General features: G+C 37.1%; 1 protein-coding gene across 1 annotated transcript in view; it reads right to left on the bottom strand.

Moving 5' to 3' along the window:
* The window catches only part of adam11 (ADAM metallopeptidase domain 11), a 66,794-nt gene that overhangs the window by 8,090 nt on the left and 37,815 nt on the right, over nt 1-20,889 (bottom strand). The window contains exons 16-24 of the mRNA XM_056253663.1: nt 19,240-19,311; nt 18,948-19,040; nt 15,897-15,977; nt 15,752-15,802; nt 15,026-15,089; nt 9,247-9,352; nt 9,008-9,127; nt 5,991-6,159; nt 4,177-4,291 (exon numbers count right to left, since the gene is read on the bottom strand). Coding sequence (XP_056109638.1) covers nt 4,177-4,291; nt 5,991-6,159; nt 9,008-9,127; nt 9,247-9,352; nt 15,026-15,089; nt 15,752-15,802; nt 15,897-15,977; nt 18,948-19,040; nt 19,240-19,311 — 871 coding nt within the window. The remainder of the gene's footprint in view (nt 1-4,176; nt 4,292-5,990; nt 6,160-9,007; nt 9,128-9,246; nt 9,353-15,025; nt 15,090-15,751; nt 15,803-15,896; nt 15,978-18,947; nt 19,041-19,239; nt 19,312-20,889) is intronic.

The following is a 20,889-nucleotide window of genomic DNA, read 5'->3' as shown; positions in this document are numbered from 1 at the left end:
TGGTTTTCCAGCTCTGTCTGCTATTGGTAATTATGAATGCTTTTGTCATTTATGATATTGAACTGAATTACTCTCTGGATTAGTATTTTATATAAATTGGAATTGTAAAGAAGATTGCCGTCCATTATGGGGTAAAACTCTTGTCTAAATTCAACTGAGGGTCTAAATTTAAATAGACAACTAGGTGGGATCATAAGGATAAACGTAGGAAAAAAAAAATATATATATATAGACTTGACGGCAGAGAGACAAAGTGACACATTGGCTAAGTCACTATCCAAATTATCCAGAGTGAGCTCCCTCATTTTTATTGAAAGGCCGGAGGGCGAACAAAGAAGGAGTGAATATAACTTCTAAAAAGAAAAGGTTTTATTTCTCAATCCCTTAAATGTATGTATGACATTAGATGTCTAAGAAAACTACAATTTAATAAAGGTAAAAAGAGAAAGCAGCTATATGGCTGTGGGCTGGGATCTGAGTAACATAATATTTTGGTTTCTGTAAAACTGTAAAGATAAGTGGAACTGAGACAAATACTGTGAGAAGTAGTTATAATGAAAAATAAAGTTGAAGTTAATGATAAGAAAACAAGAGTATTGAAGAATTAATAAAATACCATGATTCCCCTAACGAGGGAACTTTAAGTGTCACTAGGCTGACAGTGGTGAGAGACTCGGATGCAGAAGGAACTGGCATGTAGGGCAAGATGGAAGAAATATAGTAGAAGAAAATGTATGTTATGAAAATACAATTTCTGATAGGATTTATGGAAGTCAAATTAAGTTTAAATGGTATGAAAAAGGTTAGGGTTAGACATTGTATGATTGACAGGGATTCAAGTGATATAAGGATAAGGAATGAACAAAAGCTTTATTAAGCAGAATGGGGAACGATCCTATATTTTAGTGGTAAAGTAATGACTGAAATGATGATGTGAATTTGTTTTATTTTATTTCTATTTTTGAAACAAACAAAAAAGGGTATAAGATGTTATACAATTAAAATGGTACATGCTATGTGACTGTAAACTGAAGGATGATTTCAGTAAAGACTTAAAGTGCTTACATCGATTATTATGGGTCTTAATTATTAATATTTTATTGTTTGTTGTTTATTTTTAGTTAGACAACCATTGTGTTTTAAACCTAAAGGGTCTATAAAAGGGGTAGTGAAAATAATGGATTAACCATCCAACTTTGTTTATAATAAAAGGATTTGGAACTCATAGTTTTATAAAATAAAATAAAAAAACCTAGTGCATATATTCTGGTATTCATGATTATAGACAATGTCTTTATTTAGGATCTGAGTAGTGACTGTGGATCTAGCCCATGCTAGGAATACAGCAATAGTGCTTGCTTATTTAGCCTGGCTTCCAAATGTACTTGTTTCGTAATCAGTTATGTGTTTTATAAAAATTTTAACCTGACTGATAAACTGAGGAAGAATGACATTGATGTCCTGTTGTGAGTGGAAGGTGGGAGAGCCTCTTAATGGGGACTGGAATTTTTAGTATCCAGCATGTCCATGACGAGGTGAAGAGACAAGTGTGACCCATCAGGGGAGCATGCGTCACCACTCCTCCCTTCCGTAGTGACCTCACTGGTTAGACCAGACGTGGCGGTATTGGACCCCACATTGGTCTAAAACGGGGGACTGAAGGGTTGGTCAAAATCCCTTGCCTCTTCAAATACATATATAATCATATATCATTTTGAATGGTTATATACTTCCTTTATAAAAATCAATAATCAAATATATTCATTATCACATAATAATTTTTATATTCTTTGTGCCTGTGAAATTATATTTTCTTGAATGCATGGATGCAAGTAACCAGTTTCTTTTAGGTGCATCCCAATCTTACTTTGAGATTGCACGTAGTACACGCAGGACACGAAGGCCACGTAACCCACAAGGCCGTTTGTCTCTTTCTCTGGGATCAGTAGAAAGGTTAGAGGGTCCTAAAGGCAGCGTGGACACATATGATCCTTCGTTGGACATATGGTCAAGCTATATTGAGCGTTACTATCAAACTTTAATTGTTGTATTAAAATGTATTCTTTCCAGTATATTTCCTTCCTTGGGAGTAAATACCAGTGATCTGTTTTTCTCCCAAACGAGTGAATGTTTTAGCAGTATGTTTTGGTATACTTAACTGATAATAAGGAGCTCAGACTCTCTTCAGCCTTGATGGGAGCTGTTATTTGCTAGTGTCTGTTATTTGTGTGTGTGTGCGTATGACATTCTATGTAGGTTCTGGACGGTCGGACCAGACACCCCGGCGCCCTTCTCTAACCTGCGAGGCCACCACAGACCTAAATCCAATGAGTGGACGACAACTATCTTACTAATGGCGATAGGCACCCCTATCTCCTCACATGTGTTAAATTGTTTAGGCTCTTAATGTTTCTTAGCCAATGAGAATCATTCAGCCTGTAAGCAATGACGTAGCTTAGACCTTGGAAATGGTATAACTGCTGTGATCTTTGTAACTGTAAGCGGGGCGGCCTACGAACTCCTGTGTGAGTCTTGAAGCTGACTTCTGCTGATGAAAATGCAAACTATCTTCAGTAAAACTTTTCTTTAATTTTTTTATAATTCTGACTCCGGGTCTTCATTCTTCATATCTGGTTCTGGGTCTTTGACTGTACACCCCTTACAATTTAATGGAACAGGACTCATTTTTTTCCAAACTATGGAAGTCAATGGGGTCCATCAACTGTTTTGTTACCCATATTCTTCAAAATATCATCTTTCGTGTTCATACAGGTTTGGAACAACTTGAGGGTGAGTAAATGTTGACAGAATTGACATTTTTGGGTGAACTATACTTTTAAGTGGGTTAGAGCTCTTAAAGGAATAGTTCACTTTAAAATGAACATTCTGTCATCATTTACTCACCCTCAAGTTGTTCCAAACCTGTACGAATTTCTTTCTTCTGCTGAGCACAAAGGAAGATATTTTGAAGAATGTTGGTAATCAAACAGTTGCCGGACCCCATTGACTTCTATAGTTTGAAAAAAAAAACACGACATTCTTCAAAATATCTTCTTTTGAGTTCAGCACAAGAAAGAAATTCATACAGGTTTGAAACAACTTAAGATTGAGAAAATGATGACAGAATTTTCATTTTGAAGTTACTGCGTTTAATATAAATGTATATTCATGAGTTCACTTGATCATATAATCCGAGAGCATGCTGTCCATTACTGGAGATTCTATGTTGAATTGAGATCAGATCTGGAGAAGTCATCATTGGAGGTTGATAGGCTGAGTTACTGTTTATATACCCTTGAAGCGTGATTGGCTGGATTAGATGAACAAGCACCTCCCAAACATATGTCATGATGTTTATCTATAATACGTTTCATTTAATTGTAAATAATTTGTGTAAAATAGGGTTGTAACCGTATGAGATTTTCACGGTATGATAACGTTTTCAGAAAATATCCTGTTTCAGCAGAAATATATAGGCCTATTTATCTGTATATATGTATATATACACACACAATATACAAATATATGTATATATTCCATCCATTTATTCTCCAAACTCCTTATCCTCTGTAGGGTTATGGTATATATTTATAATAATATTTATAATAGTTATTACTGTTATACTTACATTAAATATTTTATATTAGGGCAATATACATCACTTTTATGGAGATTCTAGTTTCCAAATGTGTTTGGTACATTTTTGAATAAAAATTCTACAGTTTTCCATTCGCTATCAATCCTACTCTGCGATTAGGGGAATAAAGAAAAAGTCCAAATTTTTCATACAATAATGTATGCAATGTATTTACACCTGTGTCCCACCCCAAGCATTTTTTTGTTTGTTTCTGCATATTAAGATTTTTCGTTATATGGTGCTGAGCGCTACACGTCCACCTGAATAAAAAATTAAGTTAGTGCCTCTCACAATTGTTTAAAATGTCCACCGGACCCCGTCCTCACCTGAACCAAACTCCCCTCAGCATTCACAACAAGGACAACGAATCCCCCCTTTTCTTCTGACACTTTTCCCATGGAAACGATTTATCCCCATTTTGAACATACAATTTATGTTTATTTTAAGTTTAAAAGACACCTGGGGCCCTTACGATCCCAGTTACACCCCTAAACATGCTAGTATTACATTCCGAACACTGAATGTGTGGTGTTGTGAACCTTTGTATTTCTCAGGACCGTCTAGAGGCTGGGGGTCTGGAATGGGGTCATACACACTGCAGTCCTTCCCAGTGTAGTCGGAGTCACAGATACACTTCACCTCATTACTGCACGTCTGGAAAGGAGAGGCAGAAAATATCTAGATAAGCCAAAACCTGGGGGAAAACACCTTGGCTCACATTATTACAGTATAACAAAACTATCTGGAATAGCAGTCAAAGTTACAATGAGAATTAAGGATGAATGACAATTTTGTTACTTTATGTCACATGGTTTACAGGGTCAACATTGTCACTTAACCTGTTAAAAACGGACGCCCCCGGTACCGGTACAGTATTAAATGACTGCTAATTAAATTTGGAAAATGTTAAATTCAATTTTTCACTTACAACAAAACCAACCGTTTCTCTAAATCGCTTAATTACCATGTCCCTGCGTGAATATAGTTATTTCTAAAATCCAGAGTATCACCCGTATCATAGTGTTATATCGTCATATCACCCAGACCTAAAACTTGCTCTATGGTAAAGCAATAAGACATTGCAGACATATCAGTATGAATTTCTGTAAAGCTGCTTTGAAACGATGTGTATTGTGGAAAGTGCTATACAAATAAATTTGACTTGACTTGACATGGCGTAAACTAAGTAAAAAGACATGCTTTTCTTACATCCTTATATTTTCCATGTGTGTGGACATGGTAATAATCATCATTAAAAAAATCGAACTTTTTTTTACATAAAAGTATTTAAGTCACTTCTGACAATCTGAACTGACCATAGCATGTCAGAACAAGGTTGAATTAGCTTATTTTTTCATGAGAGGCTTTATAACATTTACACACAGCCATAAGGGTCTACAAGGATGATCATTTCCTATTTTGTGGTTTTCTTGAGAATACTTTTTGTGCGAAAAAACAACAAAAATAACGACTTTATTCAACTATTCGTTTTCTTCTATGTGGGCCTCTGAGTGAGTTCACGCAGTGTAACAGCGCAGCGCTACGTCAGAACGTAGGCTCACTATTGGCCGACGCTGGTCATGAGTGTGATGCTGGCCAATAGTGAGCCTACGTTCTGACGTTCTTTATTGTTTTTTTTGCAAACAAAAAGTATTCTCGTCACTTGATAAACTTAAGGTTGAGCCACTGTAGTCACTTGGACTATTTTAACGATGTTTTTACTAACTTGCGGGGCCGGCAGGTTTCAATTACAATAGAAGCCTATGGAGGAGTGAGACAGCTCTCAGATTTAATCAAAAATATCTTAATTTGTGTTCCGAAGATGAACGAAAGTCTTAAGGGGTTGGAACAACATGAGGGTGAGTAATTACTGACAGAATTTTCATTTTTGGGTGAACTAACCCTTTAAGGAGAGCCCCTGATATGATTGCAAAGCGCTTTGGGTGTACAGTAGTACACTAAAGCACTATATAAATCCTCATTTCATTTCACGTAAAAGATTAGGGGTAGAAGATATTCAGTGAGTTTGACTGAAAAGCAGCTCTGTAGGCAAGGAACGTCATACTTCATACAGACTTTCAATGGATGGAAAAAAGGATAAGAGAATATTAAAAAATTATGTTTTTGTGTTTTGAAGATGAACGACAATCTTGTGGGTTTGGGATGACATGAGGGTGAGTAAACAATCCCTTTAAGAATGAGTCTACCCTTTTGTCAAATGTACCAGCATATGGCAAATGTAACGTGGCATATTTGATCCGTGTCACTGCATCTCATTTAAAAAAACAGCACTGACCTCAAAACAGACAGTATGTGACTGTGATATTAGATTTACCAAAGATGAGCAGCTCACCCCGTGATCAGAGCACACTTGAGAGAAGGTCGAACCGGGACAGGATGACAGGTTGAAGGTGGTTACTGGCAGACAACGATGGTCCAGGCACATCATATTAGGACCACACGGCGTGCCGTCCTCTACGTACCCGAGATCAGTGCCGTCCTCTAGCACTGCATGACCCCCACTGAACACACACAAACAACAGCTCAGTTTTACACACACTGCAAACGTGATTTTGTCAGGTGAGACAGTTCTGGGAGGTCCTTATACCAAATCATTCTAACAGACTTTGGTTCAGGCATTTCAGAATCATCAAACCAACATTTGAGATGCTGTTGTAGGATTACAAATTTATTTAAATGTTTTAATTTAGATTCCAATACAATAGTATTTTCATAAATGATGAGATCAGGAAATCTCTGCAAACGGTAGGGGTTCCCAGCGGGATATTCCTGACTGTCCTGATATCTCTGACACCATTTGTGACCTGATCCAGCAAAATGAGTCACAGTGACCCAAATAAAAAAAATTGAGATTTTGGTATTAATGGAAAGAGGAGACCATACGCTTTCAATTGATATCCTAGTCAAAGTCATACCTTGAATGGTTGTAAAGATATACACATTTGAATTATGGTCGTCTGCCCTCTTTTTCCAATTGAAAACCTGAGAAAATCGCTTTTAAAGTTTTTTGCCCGTTTTTTGTTGATATCTTTCAAAATCCATTACATTTAAAGGGATAAACTATATTTTACAGCTTAATTTGACCAAAGACATTAATATATAAATGCTATTAAACCAGGCTGAAGCTCAAATTATTTTAAAAGTTTTTATTTGAATAAATAATTTAACAGTAGGCCTACCTTTTACAAAAATGTACTAAAATCAGAAAGATTGAACAGAGGTGCTACATTTTTGCTTGAGAGAGAGGGTGTGTGTCTGTGTGTGTGTGTGTGTGTGTGTGTGTGTGTGTGTGTGTGTGTGTGTGTGTGTGTGTGTGTGTGTGTGTGTGTGTGTGTGTGTGTGAGAGAGAGAGAGAGAGAGAGAGAGAGAGAGAGAGAGAGAGAGAGAGAGAGAGAGAGAGAGAGAGAGAGAGAGAGAGAGAGAGAGAGAGAGAGAGAGAGAGAGAGAGAGAGAGAGAGAGAGAGAGAGAGAGAGAGAGAGAGAGAGAGAGAGAGAGAGAGAGAGTGAGAGGCAGAGAGACAAGGAAACAGAGATCAAATAATGCTAGTCTATGCAATCATATCTTAGTGTAGGCTAGTTGACAATAACAGCGTAACAAATTCATAACGGAGATACCAACAGTTAAATATTGGGTTAATCAAACACATTGTAATGGATTCTGCTTGCAGATAAATAGCTACACTCATTCACATTTGTCAATCACGTTATGTCAATCACGCTTGCACACTACGAAACTTTCATCCGTTATATAAAAACAATCGTAAGTTTTTCGCATCCGTAGCAAGCAGTTTGAATGGTGTTTTGACAATTCGGAGCCACCGAATCATACGAAAAAACGCATACGAAAAAAACGCGGACTCAGTGTGCAATGGCCAGGGGGCTTGATGACGCTTTGGCAACTTTGCTCACTTTTGACAGCGACATTTCTCAAATTAATAATATTTAATGTTTCTGAGGAGATCTGCTAGCTTGTTTATTACACAGAGCGCTCGCTGCGAGTCTGACAGGAGGGTGGCTGGACCAATCGCGTGCCGGTCAGTCGAAATGGCTTCCCATCGACAAATGATCAGCATTTGTGTACATTTCTAAGCTTTTTGATTGGTTCTATACATACAACGTGTAACACCATTTAAAGAGCAGAGATAGTGACGTTTCAGGGGATACCCGGGAAATCCTCAGAGGTGACGCGAGGAGTTGAGAAAAGCAATGTTCATTTCCAGCGAATTTAGTAAAACATTGTACACTTTAATAGTAATTTAAATACCTTTACTCAATTATCTGGACTACGAAACTTTGGGAGATTATTTTTGAATGTCTGTTCTTTGAAATTAGCACACAAAAAAAATAAATCTATTATTTCATTGTTTTTCTACATAATCGGCCCATATCTTAAAATAGAACGTTGCGACTTCCGACTCATTTCGCCAGATCGGGTCACATTTGTCTTGGAGTTCTTGTCTCAGTACGAGAAGTCCTGCCCCGTCCTGTTCTCGTGTCTCATGCTGAGCAGGTTCCAAAACCTGTATACCTCATTTACATGCTTTGTTTCAGAGTGTCTCCACCTCTATGTAACCCCTCCCCCTTGAAAGGTATATCAACTACGATGTATACTGCCTAAGTTAGACTTGGCTAAGATTTTTGGACGAAGCAGACTACAGCGATGCAACAGCAATAAAGAACCCTGCTTAAAAAGATACACCCGAGTCTCCTGGTCTTCGCTTCTGAGTTTTCCAACACTTTAGAAGAGAAAAAGTTCACAACACTGAGCAATAAAATTAGTCTGCCGGTTAGTCCAGATATCCAATCGCATCCACTGTTTGGGCAAAGTCACGCAAGTTTTTTGTTGCGCATCAAGGGATTTATTTGGTAAATGTGTTTTCATCGTAGTTTATGCACATCTTCTTATTGGATAATAAATGTATTGCTTTGGAAATTCTTACAATCTCATCCATACATATATATATATATTTTTTTTTTTACAATTTGCTTATGCCTCACTTATGGTTAATTTTAGGTGTGGACCTTTCTAAAAAAATCAGAATTTTCATACAAATCACGTCATAAGAATTCATAATTTTGTCACATTTTTACATTTTCTAATGGTATTAGGTTATTTACTTAAACTAAAAGAACTTTTTATTTTTTATTTGACTGTGCCTTAAAAATGTGAAAGATTCTGAAAAAGCAGAGACTCCATAGACAAGCGAGAAAACCTCCATCTGACCCAAAACCCCAGAGTATTCGGGTAGTCCTAAATTCACCTTAACCAGTATTCTGTTTTCCAGTAAAAATATCTGAGCATGCTTAAAATAAATTAATTATACCGAAGAAAAAAATATATGCATTTACCGACAATCCAGGTACTTGTTCTGATGGTAGATGGTGAGACTTGTGATTTCTCCATGTGAGTCTCCATACCGTGGTTTCACCGTGATATTAGTGCACAATAAAAATCCGCACAACACATCCCTGTAAAAGAAAACACGACAGTGAAAGACAGATAAAGAGGAGAGAGAAGGATTGTTCCAGCAAAGAGAGAAACGATGCCACTGAAAAGGTTATGAAGCTGTGTTCTGGTTGTTACTCACTGTTTATTGCACTGAATCCAGTTCCGCGAGCTGCTGTCCTGACCGCAGTTTCCACGCTCCGTACCCTCGATGTTCAGCTTCTCATAACACATGCGATCTGCTGCATCTAATGGCACACACGGTCAAATAACTGAGCATTGTGCATGTGCAATTTCAGTATTAGAATTAAAAAAGTGATGTGTACATGATTCACATAGGCACTGATTCCTTATATGACACTGTTTGTATTCACTAATAACTTTGATGTGTGGTTAAAATATAGACTTTTTCTGTAGTTTGGAAGAAAAGTTTCCATTTTTATCTAAATGACTTCGTATGGATTTGTATGAGGTTGATTTTTCGTAGATCTTTCTATCATTGTTACAATTTGGTGTTTTTATTTTATTTATTAAACATTACTATTCACTTGAAAAAAATATGGTAAATGTGCAGTAAAAATACATGGTGAATTTACAGTAAAAACAAAATGCCCACTTTGGTTGCCAGAATTTCACTTTAAAAAAATTTTTTATCCAGAATTATGGGATGGCATAGTGTATATTTGACAAATAACCAAGCCACAATAGTATCTTTTTACCTTAAAATTTACTGAAAACTATCATTATAATACAGATAGTACAACAGAACAGGCACATGATGAATTAGAGAATGGCCTGTCCATAAAACATGGCCTAATCGCTGCACAGTGTCATGCACACAAAGACAAAATACCATTAGTAACATACATGAGATGAAAATAATGCAATAAACATTAACTAAATAACAGAAACTGTAATACAAAACACCCTAATGTACATTACTAATAACAAAAATAAGAAGAAACTAAATTATTTATATAAAATATACTGTAAACATGTCATGTGCCACACACAAACTTCTAGGAAAGGTTTCTACAGTAGCCTTTTTAGTTTTTTTGGTTACAATTCCATTTAAAATTTAAATGAATCTTTTACAGTGAATCTTTTAACGGTCTTATCCAAGATAAAAAGATGAAATGCGACCAAAATATGTCTGAGAAATGTGAATGTCCAGGGCAAAAATATCCCTATAGTGAATTTGTCTTATTTTATTTAACCTTTCATAGGTTTCATATTTTATTCTAGTGATGGGTTTAGTAGTTTAATGTTTCTGCAGACAGAGTAGTGACCTGTAGCTATTAGGTTTGTTATGCATAGCCTATTCTGTTTCAGAGACATACATTTCTTAGTTATTTGCAGCTACTGCATTTGACGGATGATTATGGCTATTGTCTATAAAATCAAATCATTATGTACAAAATGTATGTTAACTAAATGGATGCATTACCCTTTTTAAGTACTGGGCATAACATGATACTTATTAAATTGACATAAAATTACTTCAAGTAACACTTTCCATGACAAATATAGCTGAAAAATTATCCTTTCCCATTCTGGGTAAAACCCTAGGTATTTATTTGAAACAGAGGCTAAATTAACAAGAAATAAAGCTTCAACTTCAAACGTTTCCAAACAGCACAACAGTAAAGACTTTATGAATTTCTTTACTTGCAAGATTGATACTATTAGAGAAAGGATTATTACCATGCAACGTCTAAGTATCAGATGACGTGCTATAGACTCCTTGAGGAAAAATTCCATTCTTCCTCTCCTATAGCAAAGAATCAATTGTCTAAACTTGTTAAATCATCAAAATCAACAACATTAATGTTAGACCCTATACCGACTAAGCTAAAACCTTAAAGTTGGCTGTTATTAAACCTCTTATTAAAAAAACTTGATCCTAGAACTAGTTAATTACAGACCGATCTTGAATCTCCCTTTTCTGTCAAAAGTACTAGAAAAGTCAGTATCCTCACAACTGTGTTCCTTTTTTAAAAAGAAATGGTATCTGCAAAGATTTCCAGTCAGGATTTAGACCGTACCATAGTACTGAGACAGCACTCATTAGAGTCACAAATGATTTGCTCTTATCATCCGATCGTGGTTGTATCTCTGTATTAGTGTTACTCGATCTTAGTGATGCATTTGATACTATTGACCACAACATTCTTTTAAATAGACTCAAAAATTATGTTGGCATTAGTGGTGGAATTGCACAGGCATGGTTCAAAGCATACTTATCTGACCAGTAGGGATGGCCCGATACCGATACTGGCATCGGGCCGATACTGTCCTAATATACTCGTACTCGAACTCATAAAAATTCGCCGATACCACGCACCGATACCACGTACATTTTGCAAAACGAAACTGGCCGCCGCGAGTGCTTTGTCGAGGTGAACTGAGGCATAGGAAAGTATAATGTCGGCGGTTTGGGCTCATTTCAAGATAAGGGGTGATGACAACAGCAAGGCAGACTGTGAGTTATGTTCAGCTAAGGTGTCGAGAGGAGGGAAAGAAAGTACATCGTTTAACACCAGCAATCTAATTAAACATCTGAAGACGCATCATCATAGATCTGATGGCCGAGCGCGCGCGCGGGCGGTAATGCACTCACTCTGTGTGTGCGGGTTACGGGAGAATAAAACGATTCGCGGGACTCCCGCAAACTAGAAATATCTATGAATAAAACATAAAAACTAAAAGATTTTTATTCATCTCTTGCAGAAAAGCAACAAGAACAACTGCAACAAAATAGAAACGATTTACAGGCCAGAGTTTCTATTCATAACATGGTTACAGCGTTGAGCGATGTAGCCAATCACAGACATATGTGTTGATTTCTTGAACGCAATGGCCAATCAGAAGCATTTAAGATAGACTCCCCTCACCGCTCAAAACGGACTTTTTTGTTCAGTGCTGAATTCTGTATGCTGGCAAATCCTCTAATTATAACAAACAAAGTGTGGATATTATGAAAGATTGATTGTGGAGTCAGCTTCATTGATAATAACAGAGATGTGTGAGATCGCGATGAACTGTCAGCTTTTAGGATTTATTAAGGGAGCGCACTTTGCGCGCATTCAGTCATGCCAGACCATGCACGCAGTAGCCTGCTTGCTTTTATGTTAAATTAACAGTGGTTTGTGTGTTAATACATTTATTATTTTACTAATTTTTATTTATTTTTAGACTTGTTAAAACAAGCCGAGAAGAAAATAAAAACAGTCTTCTAACCTGTGTTCTAAAATAGTCGTCTTCTTTTCTGGGAGCCTATTACTTTTGCGGTAGAAATATCGGTATCGGTACTCGGTATCGGCAAGTACACAAATGTAAATACTCGCACTCGTATCGGTTTGAAAAAAAATGGTATCGGGCCATCCCTACTGACCAGTATTAATTTGTAGCAGTAAATGAAGAGATGTCATATTGATCACAAGTTCAGTATGGAGTACAGCAAGGCTCAGTACTAGGACTGTTGCTTTTCACTCTGTACATGGTACTCTTGTATGATATCATTAGGAAGCATAGCGTTACTTTTCACTGTTATGCTGATGATACTCAGCTCTATATTTCTTTGCCCTGACAAAACATACCAATTCACAAAATTAACAGAATGCATAGTTGGTATAAAAAAAAATTGGATGACTAGTAATTTCCTAATACTTAATTAAAAAACAAACAAACAAGGTTTTAATTATTGGACCAAAAACCTCTGCACGTAATAACCTAGAATACTGTCTAACACTTGATGGCTGCTCTGTCAAGTCTTCATCGTCGGTTAGGAACCTAGGTGTGCTCTTTGATACCAATCTCTCATTTGAAGGCCACATTTCTAGCATCTGTAAACTGCATTTTTCCATCTTAAAAATATATCTAAATTACGACATATACTTTCAATGAAAAATGCCTAACAGTTAGTTCATGCGTTCATGACATCAGGGCTAGATTATTGTAATGCTCTTATGGGTGGTTGCCCTGCACGCTTAATAAACAAATTCCAGCTGGTCCAAAACGCAGCAGCTCGAGTTCTTAGGAAGTATGACCATTTTAGCACGGTTCTATCAACACCACATTGGCTTCCTATTAAACATTGCATACATTTTTTTAAATCTTGCTAATTTACTTACACAGCACTAAATGGTTTAGCTCCCCAGTACTTGAGCGAGCTCTTAACGCATTATAGTCATTCACGTCTATTGCGATCTCATAATTCTGGCCAATTGATAATGGTAGCGGTAGATCCTTCTCCTATTCAGTGCTAGTCTTTCTAGCTTTGTTTGGGAAGCAGACACTCTCAGTGAGTTTAAATCTAGTTTTGTTTTTGATTAGTTTGTTTAAAATTTTTTAGCACTGCAATATAGATCCACCTCTCCATCTTCCTTCCCTACCCGCTGTAACACTTCTGCTTCTTCACACTTCTGCTTCCTCGATGGCGTCAGTTTTACCAAATCAATTAGAGCCAGAGCATGCAAAGTGGATTTGCTTTCGCAGTGCAGAAAAGTTATTTTCAGGTCAAAGTAGACATTGTTCGTGGGCAGCACATTAGCCGTGTTTCCACTGCCGAGCCAAAATCAAGGGTGCTAATGTGTTCTCAGATCGCAGACTTTTGTGGAAAATAGAAAAGCTCATTCTTTCTAAAGAAATGTGATGTAAACATTTTATATTTTGTCAGTATCTTTTTTTCTAAATGTGTAAGCCTTTGGACTTAAAAGCCTTCATGGAGTTGTTTTGTGCATTCCTGTGATCACAATTCTAATTTTATTTGAGCTAATAAATACCAGTTTGACTCAGAATTATTGATGTGCACTCCTGACACAAATGAATAAATTACTGTCACAATTTTTTTTTATTGTAAATCATTGGTCAAATATCGATGCTAGAGTCTCAAGTCTTTAAGTAAAGACAAAAAGTTCGCTTCTATAATGCTCTAGCTAGTTTTCAGTCAGCTAGCCCGATGCTGGAGAAATGGTGTAACGTCATATATGACGTTGTTCTATACGGGTGTGTTGAAGGTGGGTTTTAGTGTAGTGCTGCAGGGCTATTGAAGACCATTGACAAGCATTATGTAAATTTGTTACAAACATATTTAGGTCTATGCAGGAAGTCAGACTGGAATTACTGATGTCTCGTTTCAGGATCAGTTCAGAATCTCAGTTCAGAATCGGTTCTTTCTTTTGGAAGACAGTAACTCCTTTTGAAGTGCATCTTTGAAACTTCGCAGACCTTTTAGATTCACAGCTCAATTACTACATGAAAGGTAATATCCAAAAAAGCATAATAGGGGCACTTTAAAAAATATATTTTTTAAATGATTCATTGGACTAGTTTAAAATTAACAAGGCAATCACAGCCATCATTCAATGTCACACAGACCAATATCTGATTAGCAAGAAACCAGGAGACAGTCATCTGACAAATTCAGACAATTTTGCTAATATCCTGTCTGATGCAGGTTATGAATATTGGCAGCCCAGTTGCTTCTGCTCGTCTGTGCCTCTATCATCACACTTTCTACAACAACAACAGCTCGAATCTTCAAGTTATCCGAGTGCTGCAGGGATCATACAAAGCATCATCAACTGTAGTGTTGTGTGGAAAGTCACCAGATAAGTGCAGGAAAAGTCTTCATTAAAAAGTTAGGTGTAAGAACTACTGTCAGAAGTGCACAAAATTATGAAACAGTTGTCATTTTTTCCATTATTATTTTTTAATTCCTGATGAAGCATTACTTGAAGCATGTCAAATTCAAAACTGGAGATTTAATTACGAACACTATTCTACTTTTTTTGTAGAAAAAACAAAAGCAAAACAAAATACTAACAAAAACCAAAACCAACCATAATATCTACATCTGTAATTAATATTCATTATTTGTTTTGAGGTTCTTAAACACAATACTGTACAATATTACTCACTGTGGCCCCAGAGCGCCTGACACTGGGCATCTCTGGTCTTACAGCGGCCCCCATAGCAGCGGCCCTGAGAGAGCCAGAAGAGAGTATATCAGCTTATAGTATGCATACAGTACACACACACACACACACACACTCTAAGCCTGACAAAAAAAGACACTTGGCTGATGTCCTCTGTGACTACAGTCACATAAAAGAATAAAGGTGAATGAAATGAATACGTAAAAATACCTTACATAACAAATAATGAATAAAATAATAATAAAATACCTTTAAAAGCATATGCATTTATTGCAGTTATATCAGTAGCCTAATAACAGTAGCCTCATTTGTGCAGACATGCTGAGATCACACAACCAGTCAGAAACAACTTTGTTATTGGAGAGATTTGCTTGTGGGATAAATGAATATTAAGAAATGTATAGTGTAAACACCACATATCTACAATTAATGACATTGGGAACTGAACACTTATGTATCTACACACAACTAAGTGTAATTATAAGGCCAAAATCAGCCAGCACAATCAAAAAACAAAAAATAATTAAATAAAATTGCAGAGTGCCTTTTTAATCATTGAAAAATTTTCATTCAATTTAAACCATAGTTCATGTACAGTAATAGTTTTAAAAAATAAGTCTGCCAGTGTTATGCAGTAATGACAATGGTTAGTACTGTACTATTCTAGTAAGAAATGTTCATATTAGATAGAAATACAGAATATTTTACCAGTCCAGCATCGCACATGTAACCATCCAGTTTGTGGACATTATGTGGACACTGTTTGAGAAATGAATGAGAAGCACATGTAAATCTCTTACTTTATTAGGACTATTATGATGGTAATGATGATTTTATATAAATGTATTATTACTTTACTCGCATCACCAGTGCACGTTTCTGGCACATCACAGTCATTCACTGCATCCCTGCAGACCACTCCTCTCTGCTCATACTGAAACACACAATCTTTCAGTGGAGTTAAATACACAACAAAAATATACACAATTAATAACCAAAAAAAAAAAAATAGTTTTGACTGTCGACTTGGGATTTGTCCCTTTGAAAATAAAAAGTCACGCTCATGCTGTTTCAAACCTGTATGACTTTCTTTCTTCTGTGGAAGATAAATTCTAAACAAAATTTTACAAATGTGAAATAAATTTCACAGATAATCCTTTTCTAGTGAGCGCACAGCTTAAGAACCACTGTGACTGGATAATGGAGTCACCTGACTGAATAGAGTCTGATAAGAATCATTCAGGCTGTTTTGTAAACTGATACAGTGGCAAAAAAAAAAAGTGTTTCCCAATCTATAAAATATAAATGTAAGTAGTTTCTTGGACCGATTTACAGCAGTGGAGCTCCAGTGATGAGATGAAAAGACATTGAGTTGGGAAATAACAACAACAACAAAAAAAATTCTCAATGGCTCATGCAGTTCACCCAATCTAGTCCAAACAAATGACTCTAATGAACCAGTTATTTTTAGTAAAATATAAAACATACAATGCAACCAGTGTAGCCCAGTGTAGGTAACATCTCAAATAAATCACTCTGGTTCTTTTAAAGAATCGAAGCATTTGTGTAAATATACATGTCAGTTTATTATTGATAGGGCTGTCAAAAATAACGTGTTCATTTGAACGATTAATATTTAGTTTAACATGCTAAAAAGATGCATTCATTTTTTTCCTTCCTGGCATAGTTACACTATATGATTACACTATCTGGATTCCGCTCACCAGCTTTAAAAAGCGAGAGAGAGCAGCCAACTGAGGACAACTATACTGACAGCTATCATTAAACAGAGAGAGCTGATATTGACCGAGACAGAAACATCACTTTATTACCATTTACACCAGGGGCAGATCTAGTAAATTATTTATAGGGTGGCAAAGGGGTGGCATCCGGACTATGAGGGGTGGCAACACCAAAGCAAACATGGCCTGACATACACAATTGTGTTCACGAATATGCAAAAAGGTTGCATTACCACAGAGTAATCATCTATACTGTTAAAAACGAATTAAAAATAAATAACAAAATGTCAATATCCAGGGCATCAAATCAAGACACTGTATTATCAAAAACATCAACAGATTCTAAATGTCTCTGAGCTTGTATCACTAAACTTCCATTTTAGTGTGAAATTACAGTATATTCCATATTAATAACCGCATTACTTTCACAGTTATTTCACTGTAGTACTCTTGTATCTAACTACACTCTCTGTCTTTGTCGCCTTTGGCTTTTGTCTTGCTTAGTCGGGGACACATTCAACAATATTATTGATCTGCCTGCATTGACAACATTATATGAGAACTGGACTGAGCTGAACGATGACATCACTGTTTTCTCCAGAGCGGCTGTAAATATAAATTAAATAAATTAATAACTTTTCTACAACAGAAATGAACCATCACTTAAGCTGGACTATGACACTATTTTCTAAATCTGCTGAACAGCAGAAACAAACTTTGTTGCATTATTTTCCTGTTATCACTGTAAAGCTGCTTTGAAACAATCTGTATTGTAAAAAGCGCTATATATATAAACGTGACTTGACTTGACTCTCTGACATTTCTTGTAAAATCTACAGTATTTAAATTTTAAAAAATTGTCAAGTTTTTACAATTGTACTGTAAAAAAGCATGGTTTTACTGTGAGTTTACATTATTAGGAAACACAAACATTACTATAAACAAACAATATCATACTGTATTTCTACAGTGCATATGTAGGCTACTATAAAGGTGCATGCAATGCAGCATGAATAGATTATTACGGTGGCCGAGAAAGCTCAATGCGCTGCAACTGAAGAAAACAAGCAAATACAAAAAAAAACAGCAAATTATGAAAACATGATAGGAAACCATGTGCTGCAAATACTCACTATGCAACCAAATATAGAGATGCGCTACAAATACTAACAACGCACATATGCACATTATCAGGATGTTAAAATAAACAAAAACAATCACCTTTCAGGTCATCGACAACACCACTGACGAGCAGACATTGAACAAAAAGCATGTGCCAGCCAGTTTCGTCACTTGTTATGGTCCCCTTGAAATATTTTCTTGCTATTTGCTGGGCATTTCCTTATGTGGTTGCGTTGTGAGTATTTGCAGCACATGTGTTGTCAAACTGAAGATGTTTGCTGGTGTTTTTTTATGTTGCAAGATGATATAACATCTTTTTAAGATGCATCTCAGCAGGTGCTTCACTATTGTGAAAGATCCACGGAACAAACAGTTATGAATTTAAAATAAGATATTGGTAAATCTTCATGCTAAAATAAAATCTTCATATTCATGCTAAGAATAGTTTGACTTAAAATTATAGTGTGAATTCACAGTAAGAGCAGCAAATTATTGTGCTGTTAGCATCATTCTGCTGTGGATTCACAGTAATTCGTAAGAAAATGACCCAGCAAGCATTAATTTCACAGTAAATGTCTGACCAATTCACGAACAAATAGAAAAACAGTCAATTTGTAACTGGGCAGCACTGTGTTTTTGAGTCAGAAAGAACTGGTTGATGAGAGTCATTTGTTAATGAAGCTGACTACACTGTGCGCGCTGCATCCACATGCAACCCGCTAGGACAATTTCTAGAAAGACGTGTTTTATTTGCCATTATTTTGCGATATGCTTGAATTGAAGCGATATGCTTGAATTAAGGACAACTTTTATGATGCCTAATGACTAAGGACCAAGATCTAAAACAGAACAAAAACAACCATTATGAAGGTACTTTGCTCGTTTTTGGAGCTTGAAAGCCCTACTCTCACTTCCTTATATGACCTCTGAAGGGTCCTAGGGCTGGAGCCTATCCCAGTATCCTAGGCTGAAGACAGGGGAAAGAACTAAAGTAAATTATGGCAGAAAAGTTTTGGGTGAACAATTCTAACACAACTTACCTTGCAACGGCTACAACAGAGTCCATTGCTACACATTGCATCATGGGTCAAAGTGCATTTTTTACAGCATGCACCCCCAGCACGAGAGCAATCCTACAAGAGTGCACAACCAATAAAAAACAACCTGTTAGCTTAAAAAAAGCATTGCAACCGTCACCTTCCTGTTCTCTTGTACTAACACACTTCAAGGCAGGTATCACTTCAAGGATTTAATTAATTAATACTCAGAGAATTATTTCTGTTTCTGTTGGATTCTCAAAGGAAATTTGTGTTAAGTTATCTTGTCACCCACCACTTGAGAGCCACAGTCGCATTCTTCTCCCTGTTCCACAAAACCATTGCCACATTCAGGAGGATCCAACAACTGTAGTGACAGAAATTATCATGTCACTGCCAGATATTTGTAATAGATATGCAGTGTTAAGCAAGCTACTCAAAAATGCATCAAGCTCTCTATCAATTAACATAAAATCTATCCTTTAGAGCATTGGTCTCAAACTCAGTTCCTGGAGGGCCACAGCTCTCCACAGTTTTGCTCCAACCCTAATCAAACACACCTGATCCAGCTAATCAAGGTCTTCAGGATTACTAGAAACTTCCAAGCAGGTGTGAGTTGGAGCTGGTTGGAGCTAAACTCTGCAGGGCTGTGGCCCTTCAGGAACTGAGTTTGAAACCACTGCTTTAGAGTAAGGAGCTAATTTCACAATAAGCTACACAGTAAAAGTAGCTAAATACAAGCTACTTCATATATGTATTGTTATGTCTGTGTTTTTGGAGGCGAGGTTCCTTTTCCGAGAATGCAATGCGGCATAAGTGGCCAATTTGTTTTTTTGCATACTTTGCACTGGCCATTACAAGGTTCAAGACTTGTCAAGAGTGTCCGAGATTCTGTGGCACCCCTCTGGACATTTTTACTGACTATGGTGCCTTCAGGATACAGAACAATTTGTCTACTGCTGTGACCTCCACACATCCCAAAAGGGACCAAGTGCAGTGGGTCACCACTGGGGCATGTACTGTAGGGGTGGACATCCTGGCCCCCTTCCGGGTAACACTCAAGTACACGAGTAGCTGCACAGTGTCCAGAGGAGGAACTTTGAAGCACAGGTGTTCATGAAAGGTCTGTCAAGAGCTTGAGGCCAAGGAGATCTACACTACACCCCTGAACCCCCAAAGTGATGGACTGGTAGAGCATTTCAACTGTACCCTAACCACATAGCTTGGCATCTTGGTTGAACAACATCAGCGTGACTGGGCCCACTATCCTCCCTGGTCCTGTGGGCATATCGTTTTGTTTGACGGTGCAGGAGTCCAGAAAATACACCCAAACATCCCTCATGTTTGGACAAGACATTCAGACACTTAAGATTTGGTGTTTGGGTTACCACTACAGCCAGATGTACCACTGGAAGCAAAGGAGGAGTACTTCGTCCAACTCTGAAAGCAGTTCAGAGTGGTCCATGGCTTATGCCGGCAAGCGAAAAGGTTTTCACTAAAGTGAAAGACTTTGTCCTTGGAAACATGGGATTGGTGTACTGCCCAGAGAGAATTTCCAGTGCAGGAGCCTTGAGAAGTTGTAGAATGGATCTCAGGCATGGCTTACCATGTCCAACTAACATGTTAAGGGCAGCCAGAAAGTTACTACTACATGCCCATGGCTGCGTTTCCCAGAAGCATTGTTAGCTTAAGTAGATTGTGGATGCTTCTGGGAAAAGCAGCCCCTGATAGAGGTCCATCTAAGACTGTGGACTCACCTTGTGAGCCTACAGCAGTGGAAACCATGTACCAAGTATATGTATGGGAGTATGGGATTGCTAAGCTCGCAGTGGTGTCAAACTCAATTCCTGGAGGGCCAGAGCTCTGCACAGTTTTGCTCCAACCCTAATCAAACACACCTAATCCAGCTAATCAAGGTCTTCAGGATTGCTAGAAACTTCCTTGC

Source organism: Rhinichthys klamathensis, unplaced genomic scaffold (genome assembly GCF_029890125.1).
Source record: "Rhinichthys klamathensis goyatoka isolate OS25496 unplaced genomic scaffold, OSU_Roscu_1.1 h1tg000108l_1, whole genome shotgun sequence".
In the NCBI taxonomy this organism is placed as follows: domain Eukaryota; kingdom Metazoa; phylum Chordata; class Actinopteri; order Cypriniformes; family Leuciscidae; genus Rhinichthys; species Rhinichthys klamathensis.
Note: the sequence above shows the minus strand (reverse complement) of the source record. Positions and strands in the feature narration are given on the sequence as shown.